Source organism: Aulostomus chinensis, chromosome 2, assembly GCF_037954235.1.
Source record: "Aulostomus chinensis isolate RoL2024-O1b breed Wild chromosome 2, RoL_Achi_v1.0, whole genome shotgun sequence".
NCBI classification, from domain to species: Eukaryota; Metazoa; Chordata; class Actinopteri; order Syngnathiformes; family Aulostomidae; genus Aulostomus; species Aulostomus chinensis.
In genome coordinates this window covers 5589206-5608553 of record NC_141321.1, presented here as the reverse complement: position 1 = coordinate 5608553, position 19348 = coordinate 5589206, and the positions used below count along the sequence as shown (strand labels likewise).

Genomic DNA, 19348 nt, shown 5'->3' with positions numbered 1-19348 from the left:
CACACAGTTCCACATTTCTGGGACCCTCTTTAATCCCCGGTGACTCGTGTCCTGTCATCAGTCCTGCTGTGAGGGGACGAGTGTTTTGGGCCAACTTTGGTCCTCGTGTCTCTTCAGAAGGGAGCATGGCAGCTTCCTCCCAGCAGGTCTCTGCCAGTCTTCCTCTGACACCGTTGTCTGGTCACCATATGATCCAGCAGATGGTGCGTTCAATACCACAAAGATTTCCAATGCCATCATTCCTCATCCATTGATTGGGAAAATATGGACAACATTAACAGTGTGGGAGTGAAGATGAGTCTGTGTGATGTCAGGTCGGGCGGAGGCTCATATTTTGTTGTTGCTGTCGCGGCAAGTCGAGTCACAAATGGATTTGTGGCCTTTCTGCTAAAGGTCATTCTGGGTCTCAGCGGTGCTCGGTTTGGTTGACTGAAGGCTGAAGTGACAGCTAGAGTCCATTGGTTTGAAAAAGACTAACAACAATTAACTGGGGACACTGGCGTGGGATCAATGGGCTCACAAACCAGCCGTTATCAGAAAAAAACGTTTGCTGACTACCCAGATTTCAGTCTGGGAGGAGGCGAGTGAAACCAGGCTGGATAATTAGGAGAAGCAGGCTGTTTCCCCAAAGGCAAAGAGCAGCGAGCTCCATGCATGCAGCTCTTCCACCATCCCTCTGTCTCTATCTCTTTAAGAGCCGAGAGTGTGTGTGTGTGTGTGTGTGTGTGTGTGTGTGTGTGTGTGTGTGTGTGTGTGTGTGGGGGAGGGGTATTGGCTGGGGTGGAACAGTCCTGTAATGAGTAGATTTTTAGAGCGACGGCGAGATAGAGCGAGAACGAGTGAGAGGCCGAAAAACAAGGGAAGGACAGATGACTTGGTGGAATTGAGGGACACGAGGAGCGTCCTGATTTAGGCGAGCGCTGAGATGGAGGGACGGACAAAGGGAAGATGAGAAGAATATTGTTTTTCTGCTTCTCTTGACACCTTGAGGAGAGAGCATCCTCTTTATATCAGAGGGGAGAGCGAGGGAGGAAACAGGAGAGATTCACACTCCGTGACGTCTCGTGAGGTGTCCGTGTGGATGTGAACGTGTGTGTTTCCAGGCCATGCTACCGAGATATCTCCAACTTCTCTGCTCCTGGGATTTTTTTTTGATGGCGTACCAGCGCGGCAGCATCCGTGCCCTGTATCCCTCTCTGTCTCTGTGTCTGTGCTGGTGCAGCAGGGATGCTGGGATGCTGTAATGTCTGACTGAGCTGAGCTCGATCGCTGCTGCCGCCGCCACCGCCGCCGCTACTCTCTGGGCCTGTGGGACTGTTGGAAAAGCCTAGGCCTCGCTTGTCTGGAGTGGCCCGCCGCGAGGCTGAGGCAACGGGCCGACAAGCTCCCAGGCTGCGAGGAAGGTGGAGGAGGAAGTGGAGGAGGAGGATGAGAAGCACTCTGAGCCTGCATGCCCATGGGAAGCGGCGCGCTCCACAGCTGCATTCATCCCTCCAGACCCATCGCTGAGGCTGAGCTGGCTTCTCCATCATAAGGTGGTGCTCTTCAGGCCTCGCTGCTGTTTCTAACGTGAGGAGCCGGTATCTTACAGCCTAACTGAGAGGAGAGGGGAGTCGGGGGCCTGCGCCTCCATGCTACCTGGTTCAAACAAGGCCTCCTCCCTCTCTGCTCCTCCTGAGTGAACCAGGCCCTTGTTTAGTTTTTTCTTGACGTTCTAAGGATTTGCCTAAACCTGTTTCATGCATGTCCACTGGAGGCAGGTTTGACTTTGATGATGGGGGGTCGTACTGCGGGGGGTGGGAGCAGGGTAAAGCCCATGGCCGTGGGGTGTGCACAGGACCCCAGGGTCAGGGTGAGTATGCGGGGGCCTGGAGCCATGGCTTCGAGGTCCTGGGCGTGTACACGTGGCCCAGCGGGAACAGCTACCAGGGCACCTGGGCCCAGGGCAAGCGGCATGGCATCGGAGTGGAGAGCAAGGGCCGCTGGGAGTACAGAGGGGAGTGGACGCAGGGGTTCAAAGGTCGCTACGGGCAGCTTGAGAGCACGGCCAGCGGCGCCCGTTATGAGGGGACGTGGAGCAACGGTCTGCAGGATGGATACGGCACTGAAACCTACTCTGATGGAGGTGAGGCTACTTGCACCTGTTCCACACCACAGCTCAGTCCACAGGCGTGTAAAGAGCAGCTTGGCCTGATGCTAACATCTGCAATGTAGGCTGCACAGGTAACATGTGGGTCTCATCCACGCCGTCACCCTCACACCTGCCCCACATGACCCCAGAACAGCAGACATGAATGGAAGCAGACACTATATCGTCTCCACGCCCGCCGTGATCTTACATCACCATGGTAACGCGGAGACAGCAGGTCAGCGTGTCACTAGGGACCAGCTCAGGCTCCCCCACTCTCTGATTGGCTGCTTGCTCCCGTCACTCCTCTCTCTCCCCACCTCGAATTTAGGCCGTTTGACGATCAACGCAGGCACCCGAGAGTCAGGTGAAGGGTGATGCAGGTGGAGTGGAGGCGTGGTGCTGGAGCGTGAGGCCGGCGCACGCTTTAACACGCAGCCGATAAAAAAACGACTGCGTCACGCGACAGCCCTGCTTTCGTCTTCCGCTCACGTGGAGCAGCGCGCACGAGCTGACACAGTTTGCAGGGTGCAGGACGTCCAACACCCAGGAGACCGGCGGGGAGGCGCGGCAGCACGGCCACGGCTCCTCCCAGCACCGCGGACAGCTCCCCGCCCGCCCGTCCGCCGGAGCCCAGGCGGAACCGCGGGGAAACCAGGAGCTTGTTTCATCAGAACATCCGGTTTCATTTCCGTCCAGGATCAGACCTTTGGAGGTGCTCAGCCACGAACGTGCCACTGAATAGCAATTAATACTCCAATATTTCCTCAGGGGATACCGTCAATTTGAAGTACGCACGGTATGTGTGTGAGTGCTCAGTAGTACTAATACTAACAGCAGTACACGGCACTCAGTAACACCACTAAATAGTTTTACACTAAAACAAATAAAAAGTGTGGGAAGGCAGTGAACTGGTGGGGTTTGTCCAGCGCCTGTGCCGCTTCCCTCGGCTCTGCTGCAGGTACACAGTGAGCTCTGACCCTTACCAGGGGGTCCTCAGGATGCTGCTGAGCCCGGCACGAGCTCACCTTGGCTGGTCCCGCTTCCACTCCTGGACTCCCCTGGTTCCGGGTAACTGGACTCTCTGAGTCACAGCAACAGTGACCCCACGTTCACAATATTCCAGCTCCCCTTCCATTGTGTAAAACACTGTCAGCTATTGTGTAGGGGTGCTAGATGAGTGTTGGCAGAGGGACAGTTTGAACCACCCTGGAACGCGTCTTCCATGTTGTGCCAGGACAAATGAGGTGCAACAGCTGTGAGATACCAGAACAGAAGTCTTGGAGGTGGGGAGCGACCTGGGACCACAAACTGATGCAGCCACACGTATCAGGACATCCAAAAAGTACCTAATTACCACATTAAAAAACCCCAAACACTTCTACCTCTTCTCCCTCATTAGAAATGACAGAATGTACGCAAATATTTTCGGTGTCTCAAGTGTGAACAGGATGTCTCTTCTCTAGCGTCCACATCAGGTTCCCACATCACACTGAACCAGGATCAGCCTCAGAATATTTCTGATGCCACTAATTCTGCTTGTTGGGCCGCTTCTTAAATTCAGACTGAGTCCAGAGGGAATTTACATTTGCAAGGACGGGAGTGAGAAGAGTTCTGGTGTCAAGCTCTGCGCGAGTGTTGGTCTGGATTACTGGGCAGCGCTGCAGGGTTAATCTGGGGTTATTTCCTCCTCCTCCACCTCTGTGTGCTGCTGTTTAAAAGTCCCCTTCGCTGTGAGGAACAACAACTCTCTCACCTGGTGAATAGTTGGGAACTTGCTCTACTGATACGAATGTATACCAGTAAAGAACCTTTAGAACAGTTTTCCCAGTGCAACCTCCTGGGTTTAGCTCCGCCCACCATAATTATAAGGCCTTTTTTTCCCGCCATAGGAAGATGGTGAGGGGCTGAGGCGGATCTCTGTTGTGGGGGGACGTCTGAGTTGTCTCTCTGTTGAGTGGGAAATCTGAGCTTCTGCTTGCAGGGTTTGTGACATCACACTAAGTTGGAGCCAACCAGGATTCAGGAACAAGAACAAATATGTGTGATGGGAACTTGAACGTAGTTTGTGGTTTTATTAAATCTTGATTCTCCCCGAGGTAGACGGAGGAGGGGACAGCTGGGACTCGCTATAAATAAAATGTGCTATTTATAATGAAGTCAATGGTTAAAATAGTTCCCCACTACAAACATTGGATATAAAATATTTTGTATGAGGTTGGGAGACTTTGCTATGTGCCAATTAGAGGCAGACTCAACCGCACTGTACTGCAGACCCTCCATCACCGCTCAGTGGTTAGCGAATGCAACACGTTGCCTTTAAGTGCACCAATAACCACCGTGCAAACGACAGACTAGCTGCTTCTTTATGTTTTGTTTGCCGCCGCGGAAACAGCCCCCCCCCGCCCCCCCCCCCTGCACGATGATCAAGCAGTCAGTCTGGTTTATTCAGCAGTCAAGTGACCACTGTGGACTCGTGGAGGAACACAAGTTGAGATCAGATCAGTGAATTCTTGACAAGATTAAACTATAGTTTACTATGTAAATGGCTTGTTTCAAGGGCCTCACAATAAAAAGACAAAGTAAGTCATGTGCCACGAAATGAGGGTCAATTCAGCAGCGGCAGCAGAGAGAGATCTCCCCAGCAGGTCATGTGGGCGGCGTGGCTCAGGGGTAGAGCGGCCGTCTACCAACCCAAGGGTCTCTGGTTCGATCCTCTGGTGACCATGTCCAAGTGTCCTTGAGCAAGACACTGAACCCATAATTGCTCCTGATGAGCAGGTTGGTGCCTTGCATGGCAGCCTCCACCATCAGAGTGTGAGAGTGTGAGTGTGTGTGTGTGTGAATGAGACGACACTGTAAAGAGCTTGGAGTGCCGCTAAGGTAGAGAAGTGCTCTATAAAATTGAGTCCATTTAATGTGTGTGTGTGGGGGGGGGGAGGTAAAGGTGGATTTATTTTAGGTCAAAATTAAGTCTTCATAACAAAATTAAACTGCAACAGGCCGGAGACGATCACACTCTTCTTCTGTGAGACTCAAACTGATCTGACTAGTGTCTCGGTACTTTTAGTGCACGTTCCCTAGCAGATATAGAAGTATAGGTAGCACAGAAACACACACACGCACGCGCGCACATGCACGCACACACACACACACACACACACACACACACACACACACACACACACACACACACACACACTCCACCAAACAGCTCCAGGTGTCTCTAACTACCATCACCATGTCTGCTCCACTGAGATGACGAGGTGCTGTTGTCGTACTTTTTCTTGCTCCATTTCCTTACTCTTATATCTTAGATTTAGTTTGATTCTTTATCCTCCTTCAGTCAGTGCTTTTAAACTATTACAAAAATATGATCATATTTAATTTCATGCTTTGGCGCTAATATGTTTTTGTTCATACTGACAAAGTCATTTAAATCAGAGATCAAAGCCTGAACCCCAATGATCAAAGTCAAACATTAAAGCCAAAGGTTGTGGCACACACTGACATGTTCAGGGTGACTGACATCCGTGACAGAGAACACATCTAAGGGTGTTTTCCTTTTCAGTGACACACATGCAGCGACGTATGGTAATCTGATATATTGATTATTGCTCAGTGTATCACGTCTAGCAGAAGGGTTATTCTGTAACCCCACCCCAACCAAACAAAGCAGTGAGCCAACAGACCCACAACAGTCACCGCAGATAACAACTGAAACTACACACAGACACTGACAATGTCTGTGTGTGTGTGTGTGTGTGTGTGTGTGTGTGTGTGTGTGTGTTTCAGCACCGTGGACAGCTCCAGCTATGACCCCCACAGCAATAATGCTTTACTACACTGAGACTTTACCTGGTGATGCTGTGTTTGCAGTAAACCACGTTAGAATTGCAACTACATTACAAACGACAACCAAAAGGTTGAGACCCACTGACTCACTTATGGCACTCGCACAGCAGAGGAAGGTGAGGAATGAGGTACAAGCGCCATTGATAAGACTCACACTTGCACCTTTGTTGTATTGTGTTGTGTGGCTTGAAAACTAAAGTGGCACGTATGTAGGGTTTGTTGTTGAATGGGTCCAAAAGCATAGATATTGATTATAAAGTGGAAAGAGACAGATTCTCCTGCCTTCATAATTTACTGATAATATGTGAAATCATGACTGTACCGCTTTGGTGACTTGAAGCAACACAAGTGGAGCACAACACACCCTTGAACAACAGATAAATCACACGTGCTCACATGTGAGCGTTTAGAATCAGTGTCAGTGCCTGGTTGAAGAACAGGAAGGTGCGAGCAGCCTGTGACAGCCCCATCAGGGTTGTCTTGTCTCTAGAAAGTACAGAATCGTTTTTTTTTTTTACTTTGTGCCTGATGTTGCACAAAGCATCACGAAGTATACCTCCTCTGACCAGTGTCTAGCAGAAACAAGTTAATGTCTGCTGTCAGTACGGATCTCTATGACAGACATTTGAGGGATCGTTACAAAAAACACAAGAATCTTAAAAAAGAGTAGACGTAGAGTAGAGAAGAACCCAGGGACGCGCCGATGGCACCACAGAGCTTGTTGCATGTCCAGCCGTTCACTGATGAGGTGCCCCCCAAAGATGTGACTACTCGCTCTGAGCCGTGGGCTCCAACCTGTCAACAGCTTAAATATTACAAATCCCAGGAATGCAGCAAGAACACACATCAGCAGGAAATCCCTGTCACGACGACTTGAGGATGTAGGACATGAAGGATTTCAAAATAGGATCCATTACTGCACAGCTGCAGCTGTTTACGACATGACGTGAGCTATTTGGTTGAACAGAGCTTCAGTTTCAGCTGGAAATGCAGTCACAGTCCTCGTGTTTTACCTGCTAATGATGTGCATTCATGATTCGTGTGAGAGTCTTTTGGGTGCAGTTTGTAATCCCCTCCGCCCACTGGGCTCCGTACAGACGAGACAGTCGGGGCCAAAAGCTTGTAAACTTGAGTTTGAGCCCAGACCAGAAAAGGAAAGAGAGAAAATGTGTTCCTAGAAGATGCTTTCCTCTACTCACATTCTAACGTTTTGAAGAGAAGCTTGGTTGTGCTCGGACATCGTGAACTACTTCAAGAATTGATTTGATGGTTTAACTTTAAATTGATTTTATTCTGGGTGGTTAAAGTAAGTTCATCACTTTCAACAGTACAACAAGGGACATTCATATCAAACTGTAACTGTACAGGCTAATGTCACTGCACACAAGCTAGCAGGTCCACAAGAGGCTGCAGGCAGACACAGGAGGGCTACGTGCTAACATGCTCTTAATAGCAACGATAGTGCTAATCCTGATGTTCACCGTGTTCACTGTCTTAGATTTGCTTGTTAGCATGCGAACATTTTGCTAATTAGTACTTTGTACTCATTGTAAACCTGATAAGGTTGACCCCACGGTGACCTCTTTCAACAGGAAGTATGTTGAGGAGGTAATGAATTCATTTGGAGAGTGATCCCAACATGTAGCACTCCTGATCTCCAGAACTGAAGAAAACATAACAAGCACTTGTTGGATTTCTTCCTAACTCAGTGTCTTTGTTTCAGGAACCTACCAAGGCCAGTGGCTGGGCGGGATGCGTCATGGCTATGGCGTACGGCAGAGTGTGCCATACGGCATGGCGGCCGTCATCCTCTTCCCTTTGCGAACATCCATAAACTCCCTCCGCTCTGAGCACAGCCACGGACCACCAGCTGTGCTGGAGGATGGCACTGCCACTACACCCACAGATGGGGTGGTGGCCGGGTTGGCTGGCAGCCCTGTGGGTCGAGGTGGATTTGCTCTGACAGCTCCAAGTGAGGCCGAACGCCAGAGGAAGAGGAAAGGCCGTTTCCGCCAGTCCATCCTGAGTGGGCTGAAGCTGCGGCGCTCTGAGTCAAAAAGCTCCCTGGCTAGTCAGCTCAGCAAGCAGAGCTCCTTCTGCAGCGAGGCTGGCATGAGCACTGTCAGCTCAGCTGCGTCTGACATCCACTCCAACGCCAGTGAGAATGAACAGGGCGCCCCTGTGGACGCCACTGTCACAGAGATGTATGCTGGAGAGTGGCGGAGTGACCAGAGGGCTGGCTGGGGGGTGAGTCGGCGCTCAGACGGGCTGCACTATGCAGGTGAATGGGCCGGAAACAAGAGGCACGGATATGGATGTACAACCTTCCCCGATGGCACCAAAGAGGAGGGGAAGTACAAACAGAATGTGCTGGTGAGCGGAAAACGCAAGAACCTCATTCCTCTGAGGGCCAGTAAGATCAGAGAGAAGGTGGACCGAGCTGTGGAAGCGGCAGAGAAGGCCGCTGAGATAGCCAAGCAAAAAGCCGAAATTGCCATGTCAAGGTAACAGATTCCCATCATCGTCACAGCTTCAGGGAGGGGCGTATATCGGTGCCACACCCATTATTAGTCATTAATCCAATTAAAACCTGTCAGAAAACAAGTTAAACAAATAAACATCGTTTTGACTGACATGGATTGTCATGAGCCTTCAGGTGGATGTATTTCATGTTGCGCCACGACACAGATCATTATGTCCAAAGATGTAACGTCTCTGGAACGAGATCAGTGTCCTGAGCTGCATGCGGGTGTTGCTGTTTATATGTCCCTTTACTTCCTGGTCAGCCCAAGGGCGCCGGCAGACAGCAGACCCCAGTCGAGGTCCATGTCGTGAGTCCAGAGGAATTAATGGAAATACCTGGATCTGTCCCTGAATTCAGTGTCCTCTCCGCCTGCTCATGCTCCACCCCTCCACCTGGTTTAAAGAAAATTAAAATCAAAATTAAAAGATTAGATGCATGACGATGTTGAAAATCACATTTGCTGACCAAACAACACTCAGTAGAACGTATCAGATGGGTTTTGAAAGCAGAGCTACAGACAATGTTGGTGATCCCCTTGACAGCGTGTCTGACTGCAGTGTTCCTACCTGTCCTGCTCAGGATGAGCCATGCTCGAGGGAAGGCGGAGGCAGCTGAAGGGGTGGCACAGAAAGCCATGGAGGAGTGTCGACTGGCCCGCATCGCTGCCAAAGAGCTCTCGCCCTCCTTTCACATCTATGGAAATGGTGAGTGGACAGCAAAGGCCACAAACACCAGCTGATGTAGACTTTCCCCCATGACACGTGTCCTTCTACACGCCACCTCATCTTGTATAATCAGACAGATTAGCTCTGCATTCTATACCTAATAGAAGTACTTCCTTTACTGGAGTACATTTACCACAAGGAGGGGTTGAGGGGGTGCACTAAAACACACACACACAAAAACACCAAAAAACCCTGTAGCATCCTCTCAAAAACGCTATGACTGGCTCCAACTCTGACCCATGACATTAAACTGCCGAAGGCACCGGGCTCGAGCCAGTCAGAGCAAGAGTAGGGCAACGGGCAGGACCTGCCAAAATGAGAGGTTTCAGCTGATGCCTAATTTCTTTAAATATGGATAAATGGTTGCAACAAAGGGGGAAGCAGACGGCGTCGGTGGCATCCACTGCTCTGAAGCTGAAGACAGAGAGCAAAAGTGGGCTTGGACTTCCAGCTCTGACACAGCTAGCGTTACTGTTAGCAGTGCTAACATGGTCACTGGTGGTGGAGAGGATGGAAAATGAAACATCTGTCCCTAAAATGCTTCTGATCCAAACTTCTGTGTTAATTATCGTAAAATTTTCTCTCACACATTGAGAATATCCTGAAATGCTAAATAGTCCATTTGATTCATTTCCCCATAAAGACCTGAGTTGTGACTCTTCGTCATCTGAGAGTCAATCGAAACGTTTACCCTCATGTTTTTAATCTAAAAACTTCATAACAGCGTATTTCATTAAATGAGTTTCTTACAGATTTCATGAAATATAGTTAGAATATGCGGATTTACAGCGTATAATAGGCTCTGTGTCTCCTCACATATGTTGATCTCATAATAAACTACAGAGGATTAGTTGTTGAGAATTTCAACTAAATCTAGTTTATTCCATAATCCTCTCTGAGCCAACTGAGCTTGTCTGCACACCATTCTGTTTGGAGGCAGCTCCCCGCTCCTCTTGTTACTGTGCATGCTAATAACACTGCAACGTACACACACACATGTACACACACACTCGGTGGACCCGGTCCAGATCACTTCATTGGTGCTATTCTCCTGCTGTTTTCATAGGGCTCGAATGTCAGAGGCCCAAGCACCAGGATGCCAAGGACAAAGACCACGAGGTCATCTCCACGGGAACAGACAGTCCGGAGCTGTGCACTCCGGACACCACGCCGCCTGTGATAACACCTGAGCTCAGCCCCGCACTGAGCGTACCCACCTCACCGCCCCACAGCCCGCCCAAGCACGCCCACCGTCCCAGAAATGCTTGCTTCATGCGACAGAGTGCCGTGGACGATCAGGGTGGCGCAGAGATCCAGGTGCTGGTGGAGGGGCGGGGGATGGACCTGCTGAGAGGGGGGGCTAATAATTGGACCGATGACATGTATCCGGATCGATTAGGCAGCAGCCGCTCCACCACACCTTCTCTTCTGGAGGAGCAAGAGGGCCAAATTAACGGGCATGAGCAAGCTCCTGTGTCCAACCACAAACCGCCAGAGAAATCTATGTCCAATCACAAGTCCCGGGAGCACGCCTCCTCCTACAGAACGTGGGAGCACTCCTTGTCCAACCAAAAGCCCTCCAAGCATGCCTCTTCCAATCACAAGTCGAGGGAGTACACGTCGTCCAATCACAAAACATGGGATCATTCTTCCTCCAATCACAAGGCCTGTGAACATGCCTCTTCCAACTACAAGCCGCAGGTGCACATTTTATCCAATCACAAAGCCTTGGAACATAACATGTCTAACCACAAGACTTCTGAGCATGCTTCTTGCAATCACAAGCCCCAAGATTATATCTCCTCCAATCACAATGCAAAGGACCACGTGTCCTCTTGTTATAACCCGCGAGAGCATGTCTACTCCAACCACCATCTCAAGCAGCACAACCCCTCCAACCACAAGCTTCACGAGCATGCTGTAATCGACCAAAGGCTAGACGGCCTCACCGAGGGCTGGACTGCTGGAAGCACCCTTAGGTGGAGCCCCGCCCACTCACGCCTCACAGAGCAGGACGAGGAGAGGATGAATGACTATACGGTTGATATGAGGCTGCAGTGTCCGGACTCGCAGATGCCTCGGGGGCTGGGTCAGGAGTCACCGGCCCCCAAGAACAACAGGCTGCGATCCCGAAGCCTTAGGCCGGTCCGGGAGGGATCCATGGACTCTGTACAGATGCTGGACAACCTGAATGTGGGGGCAGAGCTGGAGGAGTGGCCGCTGCACAGGGACCTCACCCTCTCCCCACCTCTCAAGTCTCAGCCCATCACTCTGGAGCAGGACGGAGAGCATCTCACCCTCAAATCAAACTCAGTGAGTCCAGTTTTGCATGGCTGACATGTGGAAGACTGTCTGGCTTTCTGTTTAGATTCAACTTTAATTAAGTCGACAAAGTTTCTGCTCTTAAAAATCTGTCTTTTACATGAATTTTTTTAATGACATCCAGTTTTCATCGACAGTGTTCATCTTTAACCTCTGTAAGGACTGCTAGCTGCTAGCTTGGATGTCTCTGTAGTGGTAAACATTAAACATTGAATATCAGCTCAGTGTGCACGCTGGCTGCCACGGCGACTGAGACCTTCCATCTCATTTCATGTCTAAGCTCTACAGAGACATTCGAGCCTGCAGCAAACCTCAACATGATTCACTGATTTAAGGCGGTAACCACAAACACCAATGACCTGAACACTGACACCTCGCAAATGGTGACACATGCTACCTTAGCATGAGCATGGCAAGCCCTGCTGCGGATAAACACGAGTAACACCACAGTTAATTATCATCATCATCCAAAGATCAGTTTTAGCTCTCGGAATGAGCTCTGGTCGTCCAGGCCTCAGGTACCGCAAAGAGGAGATCTGGCTTTTTTCAGAACATTACGACCATGTGAGGGACATAAACCCACAGGAGGTCAGGGACATCTGGGAACCCTAAACTCTGATAATCTTCTGCGGCAGGGTGTCACCTGCAATCGCCCAAAAAGTTAAAATTTTCAACTTGTGTGGTGGACCTGCTCTTGTGATTGGTACAAACACAAATTTATTAAATAGTAAATACCACATATTCTGAATGAGCAATACATTATTATTTTAAAAAATGTCCTTGTGTGAATGCGCAGGGAACACAAATATTCAAATGTGGAGAGAAAATAAACACCCAGTAGCCTCAAATGTTTCCTACATCATCTGGTGGGAAACCTGGTAGTCTCTGTTTTCCTCATGAACGTCTGCGACTTTGTTTTGCCTCAATGTCACCAAGAACATTTGATAAAACCAAAGGGGAAGTGACACTTGAAGGTCATGAGCCTATTTTGCCAATAGGGACAAAAAAACGATTGAGTTTGTTACAATATTGAACGCTGTGACTGACAGTTGCCAAACAGCCACAATGTAACCATAGTGGCCAATTGTATGCTGTTTTCTGTGTTGGGCAACATTCTGGAAAGTTTCCTTTCTTTTAGTTTCACCTTCATTTTCTGCAGCCTTGCTGTAGGGAGGCAGGGTTGACATCTTTGGAGGAGGAGTCACGATGAAACTCGTCAAAGGAGCATTTAGTTGGCTGTGACAAAGCAGCGCTGCTTCAAAAAGTTAATTTCCCAAGTTACACATAAATGTTTAGCTGATTGTGGACGAGCCATTTGACTGTCATGGCCGTCCATACTTGAGCCAGAGCAGAGTGACGGGAGGGCTGGAGAAGACAGACACTGACAAAAGCGATCTGACTGAAGCAAGCTCTTTCAGTGGAAATACTCTGATGTGTGCAGTTCCCTCATGCTCCGCCGTTGTAGTCATGGCGTTCTTGCTCTGTGTGGTGTGCTGCAAATGTGACATAGGTTCGTATGCTAAGCTGAAAGTTAGCATCACCATGGGTTCCCTCAACCGAAAGCCGATGGGATTTTTACTCTGGATTTTGAATTTGAATTGCAGGATATAAAATCTGTGTTACGTGTATCATTCTATCTCCACCAATGAACACCACTTTCATGATTTTGAATCTCGTGTTATGCTATGAATAAGCCATTCTGTGGATGCACGACTTCAAGGTGACCAAAACTAGCTTTGTGCTTCCTCTTTGTGCCATTATGGTATTGAATGTTGGAATCAAGGCCCATGGTCTCATTCAGCCACTTGCAAGCAACAGCTGATTGAAAGACACATGCTAACCTTAGAAATTCTCTTATTGTGAGCTTATTCTACAATCCTACAATCCTACAATTCTACAATCCTACAATCCTACAATTCTACAATTCTACAATCCTACAATCCTACAATTCTACAATCCTACAATCCTACAATTCTACAATTCTACAATCCTACAATTCTACAATTCTACAATCCTACAATCCTACAATTCTACAATTCTACAATCCTACAATCCTACAATCCTACAATTCTACAATTCTACAATCCTACAATCCTACAATCCTACAATTCTACAATTCTACAATTCTACAATTTCATTTAGCAGACGCTTTTGTCCAAAGCGACGTACAACACAAGCAAGAATTTAGACCTAATTAAGGAAAAACCCATAGTAGCACAAAAGTGCTTCAGTTGTGATTTGGTCACAGGTACTGCCATCTAGTGGCAGAAGAAGTGTCACCCCCCTCCCTTTTTTTATATATATAACAAACATACAACATCACACAACCCAGTTAGTGCTACATAGTCACTAAGTGCTGGGTCTTGGACCCTCTGACTGATTCTACCACAGGACAAAGAGGAGCAGAGTCAGGTTCAGTGCCTCGGTGCTCTCTGAACAATTGAGTCTTCAACTGTCTCTTATGAGTCGAATACAGACCTGATTTCTGTCACGTTCTTGAAAAACCCACTGACTTTGCGATGAGGGAACCTGAGGTTTAACTTTCTGTGTTTGAGGACTCATTCTTGCTCCACAGTATTAGAATGATTCAAAATCAAACCGTTTTCCTTCCTGTTTATGATTTTGACCCAAACACCTAGCGAAAGAGGGCTCAGGTGGAGAACGCGTGCCTTTGTGTCTGTCGAGGTTTGCTTGCTTGGTTGTCAGGTGTCATTCAGTGCTGACAGGAACGCGATTAACTGCTTCTTCTCTCTTCTCTTGTCTTTCAGGGCTCCAGCTCTATTCTGGTGGTTATGGTCATTTTACTCAATATTGGAGTAGCCATTCTTTTCATTCACTTCTTTATTTAAGCTTATACAGGTACGATCTACTAAGACTTATTGGTAACTACGGTATATTATATAATTACTTACTGAGACGGACTTTCTGCCTAATCGACCGGAGTCGCAGCCTGAGTGATGGACACAGCAGAGCCTTTTTGGTGTTGCTACTGGTCTTTCACCTGTGTTGACGCCCATTTTCTATGCCATTCCCTTTGAAATGCTTATTTTGAGCTTGCAACTATGGAAGAGAAGGCGATTGAATAAGAGTCACGGGGACATGAAGAGCGCAGCTTTAAACTCCTGTACTGGGACACACGTGCATGGGTGTCTGTCTCCTCCTGGAAAATGGACTGCAGGTGGTTATGCCCATTTTTCACCCCTTTCAAAGATAACAAACCCCTTGTTTCCTGGTCGTCATGCGAAACATTGAACATGCTAACCAACAGCATGACAAACACTCCATCTCACACCCCACAGACAATACCCAACTTTTCCTTTAAAGCCTGTCCAGCCCCATTCACCAGTTTCTTACCCCTGTTCGCACTATGCGCTACATACAGAACTATGCTGCAAGAGTAGATCCATTTAAAGGGCTCCGTCATTCTTCTTTTCTTTCCTTCATTACAAGCCCACACACAACCATTGCATGAGGCTGTGTGGGGGGTTTGAAGTGCATTGTCGATCCCTTTAACATCACCGTTCTGTCTTCATTTGTGTGAACTCCATCCCGATGATCCCTTCCTTGCACCTGTTGGCATAAATTTGGACGTCACCTCCACGCCACCCCAACCAAATCGATGAATTTGGAAAAATCTGATTCCAGTTTGGTTCTTTAATCTGATATCAGCCACCCACACGCTCTGAGTCCCGTGTCTAGTCTCAAGGAACTGCCTGAATTGAGAGTCATTTTTATGTCATCCCTCCCGTATGCACATCGGCACACTAAAGAGTCACACATGACACATGTAACCGCTGACATACGGAGGAGGATTCAGCCTTGCCACTTTGTACAGCCTTGAGACTGTTATGTTATGACCACTAATTCTACTATAATATGTGTATGTGTCATTATTATTCCAGTTCGTCACTTTTGCAGTTTGCAAGACAGAGAGAATGCTGAGTGCCTCGTATTTATTCATTTTCCGTCTCAAATTTATTTCAACCCGACCTGAGATAAAACACCCCAAGACAGCAGGCTAAGAGGAGACAAATAACCTTCGACATTACGAAAGGTGACCCTCCACCCTCTCTCACCCTCTCTCACCCCCTCACCCCTAAATGGCATGCACTGTTTTGTCTCTCTCTCTCCCAGTCGTCCCTTTCAGACCAGTCAAAAAGGGAAACTTGGGTTTCTATAGTGTCACTTCCAGACACTTTGGGCCGGATGAGATTTTTTTCCGCATGTTTGTTTCGCCTGCTCAATCTGGTGTCGGTTTGTGAGTTTCTCCCTCTCGTCTCTTTTATCCAGCAACACAAGGCTACATGAGACGTGGAGAGCAGTGTAAAATAAACGCTAGCTTTTAACTCTCAGTGGATAACTGAAATGTCCTGAGTTTATGAATGATATAAAAAGAAACTCTCTACTACTGTATGTTTTATACTTCGCACCCAGTGGCATCATCATGTTGTGACATCATTGCATGCCCGAGCATGCTCTTTCTTACTCTTTGGTTTATGAGGTTGTTTCGAAGTTAATGTGGAGAAAATAATGAAATGTTTGAAATGAACAAGTTTGCTGTGGTTCTTATTGCTGCATCATTTTCATTCGGGTGGTAAAGAGAAGAAAACATACTACAGCTTGACAAGCTAATTTTGCTACATCAGGCTTGTGTCTTGTTGCTTGCCACTAGGTGGCGCTATGACTTCAGCTTTAAAATGTCTTCAAGTTGTAAAGTTTGGAAATGATCTGACATGTGGAAGTCAGTAACAGGGTTAGTTTTCTATGGTTAAACATCAAACATGGCTGCCTCAGCACAGCAACACTGTTTATGTAAACCCCCGGTCTTCTCAGCGACCCATTGCCGTGGCCTCAAGGTGTTCCTCACTGAATTTGAGGCGGATCTGGTCGGACCACTTTGGGGAGGACATCAAATTTAAAAGTAAAACAACACAAACAAAACGTGAATTACTAATCTGCCCCGAAATTTTAAAAAATGTGTCCCTTATTGACTCATGCACACACACACACACACACACACACACACACACACACACACACACACACACACACCAAGGTTGATGAAATTCTGCCAAATAGTTTTTTTTAAAAATTGAAGTCTCCAGAATCGAACCCTAACCCTCTGGCTGAGTCTACACCTCACCTCCAGCGTCAGTATTGTTGGGATCACTTCCAGAGCGATTTGATAAACTACAGACACACAGATGGCCAAGCAAAACCTGACGTGTGCTCTGTCCCGACTGACACTGCCAGGAAAGCAACGAGCTAACGTTACGGTCCTGGATCCTCCCAACTTCTCTCTTCTCTGAAGAACTTTGTGAACCTGCATCTTTCTGCTTTTCTTTTGTTTCTCTCTGCTGTGAATCAGTGTCCATGTTCCTGAGCTGCTGGTGACCCCTCTGGAGCATCCAGCACAGGCTCACCATCACTGCTGACATCAGTGTGGGTGCGCACATAGCTAACGTTCTCTGGATGGTTTTTATATGTACAGCCAGAAGCTGAGCTGACACTGAACGTGTCTGTGGGCAAGAGTTTAGGAGTGCTGCCGTCAAGAGTTGAAAACGCTTGTCTCCCATCATTAAAGTCAATCATATCTGCCATTTAAACCACACCTGTGTCTAGATTAGTTACCTGGAATTGGTACCACTTTCCTCAGCTGAAAACCAACAGCTTTGTGTATGTAGTCATACTGTTGATTAATCATGTCCAACTTTTTAAATTTTAGTGCAAATAATTTAACTCTTGGCGGCAGCAGTGGTCCTCACTGTGGCCCCCAGCAAGAAGGTTGTGGGTGGAGCCCCGGCTGCAGCACGGGGTCTTTCTGGGTGAGTCTCCATGTTCTCCCTGTTCCTGCTGGGTTCTCTCTGGTACTCCAGCTTCCTCCACAGTCCAAAGACATCAAGAGGGACCAGGTTAATCCAGACTCTAAATTGACCGTAGGCGTGGCTGGGAGAGCCAATGGTTGTCTGTCTCTATGTGTTGGCCCTGCCATGGACTGGTGACCTGTCCAGGGGGAAGGCTGCTGGGATAGGCTCCACCCCCACCACCCTCAACAGGAGGAGAGGTGGAAGATGGAGGGATGGATGGGTGGGTGGATGGATGGATGGATAATTTGACTTGTATGTATTCAACCTCTACTGGTCAAAGCACTTGTTGCCTATGTTTTAGGGTTAGGATGAGGAGTTGCGAATTGTTGACTCTGAAAAGCGGTGGCTGCTAACGAGTGGCTAAAAGAGACGGCAGAGTTGAGAACATCACGCAGCAGCTCTCCGAAAACTCATCAAAGTGGTTTCCATGAGAGGTATTTCGCTAAACCAAACTTGTGAACTCAAACTTTTATTGGCCACAGAGCTTCTCTTCCTCCCAACAATCTAAAATCAAAAGTAAAGAGCGCATTGACTTTTGGTTGGAGGAAATGTGGTGATGGTACCAGGTTGGCCCACAGAAACGTCATCCCTGTGGCATTCAAGAGAGCTCACCTGCCCCCCCCCCCCCCCACACACACACACACACACTCTACCACCATGGTGGCAGGTGTAGGCCCTTTCATTGGCTCTGCAGACAGTCAGGTGGGTACTTGACTCTGGTTGAGTGGCACATTAGCGTGTTCACTCTTGTGCTCACCAGCTGTGAGTGTTCATGGATGCTGCTCCAGACAAGGGGTCACTTATTTGTGTGGCTCCGCCTCTCGTGTGAGAGATAAGCAAACTGGTGGCGGTAATGGAAAAGCAATATATGTGACTGTGACTGGGGGCAGCGGCCAACAACCCATATGTCTGCCTCGCTGGATCCCGGAGGGGAGGCGTTCATCATCATCATGTTAGAAATGAATGAAACAGTTTTTATTTTTGTGTCTCGTCTTACAACTCATCCTGGAAAAAAGACACCACAGAAAATCATGACAAACACTCACCCTACCAGCAGTAGCTGAGCCTAAACATTCCAGCAGCGCAGCTGAGCGCGTGGATGACATCACAAACAGGTGTGCTGTCTACAACTGTCTAAGAGCAAATAGTGAGTCAGTGTCTCAGATATGACACGTTTGAAAAGCCTGGTGGAAATCACTATCAAAGACTGGCTTGATTAAAACCTTTTTTTAATTTATTTTCTTGATATCATAAAAGGGCTTCTTAATATTGTATCAGTTTTTTCTGTGTGGCCCAGCCTGATCTAAGTTCACCAGGGTCAGACTGGACAGACCACATTCTGAGTTGGTCAGGGTCCCATTGTGACCGGATCTCCACAGGCGTGAGTGAATGTGGTTTTCACCTCAGGTGTAAAGGTTGACCTACGCCACCTCCACCTGGCACAGAGAGAACCTGAAACAGCAACTCTGAGGGCCGTAACTGCTGACCGACCCGCCAGCCCCGCCTGCCCAAGGTGCATCTGGAGACCTGGGACCGTGATGTTGACACAGGAGAGAGAAGCACACGGGACCCGTGGATCACAGGAGTCACACACAGCACCGAGAGTCGGATCACGCTGGAGTCGAGCGTAAATGTGGCCAGAAAGTCTCCAAAATGTTTTCATGATTTGAGTTTGTCGTGTTTTCTCTTTTGAAGGGTTGTGGCATTTGAAGCCTCATCGACCACATCACCTGTTATTGTCTTCCAAAACCAGAACCCTGGTTCCTGGCTGGTTGAATGTGTTCAACTGCTAAGCTAACCAGTCTCATTTCAGAACTTCTCTCTCCTCACTTCTCTTTTCTAAGCATTGAACAAAGGAACAGGTCAGTGGTCCCGGACTGAAGCCTGGGGTCCACATGCTTGGATCTGGATCAGCGACTCACTGTGT

General features: G+C 48.2%; 1 protein-coding gene across 1 annotated transcript; it reads left to right on the top strand.

Moving 5' to 3' along the window:
* The first annotated feature begins 788 nt into the window (after positions 1 to 788).
* Positions 789 to 16113, top strand: jph3a (junctophilin 3a). Its single transcript, XM_086224084.1, has 5 exons — positions 789 to 2125; positions 7707 to 8487; positions 9087 to 9211; positions 10299 to 11545; positions 14323 to 16113. Exons 1-5 carry the CDS (start codon positions 1744 to 1746, stop codon positions 14401 to 14403), a joined length of 2616 nt encoding a protein of 871 aa, XP_086080210.1. The 5' UTR covers positions 789 to 1743; the 3' UTR covers positions 14404 to 16113.
* The last annotated feature ends 3235 nt before the right edge of the window (positions 16114 to 19348 follow it).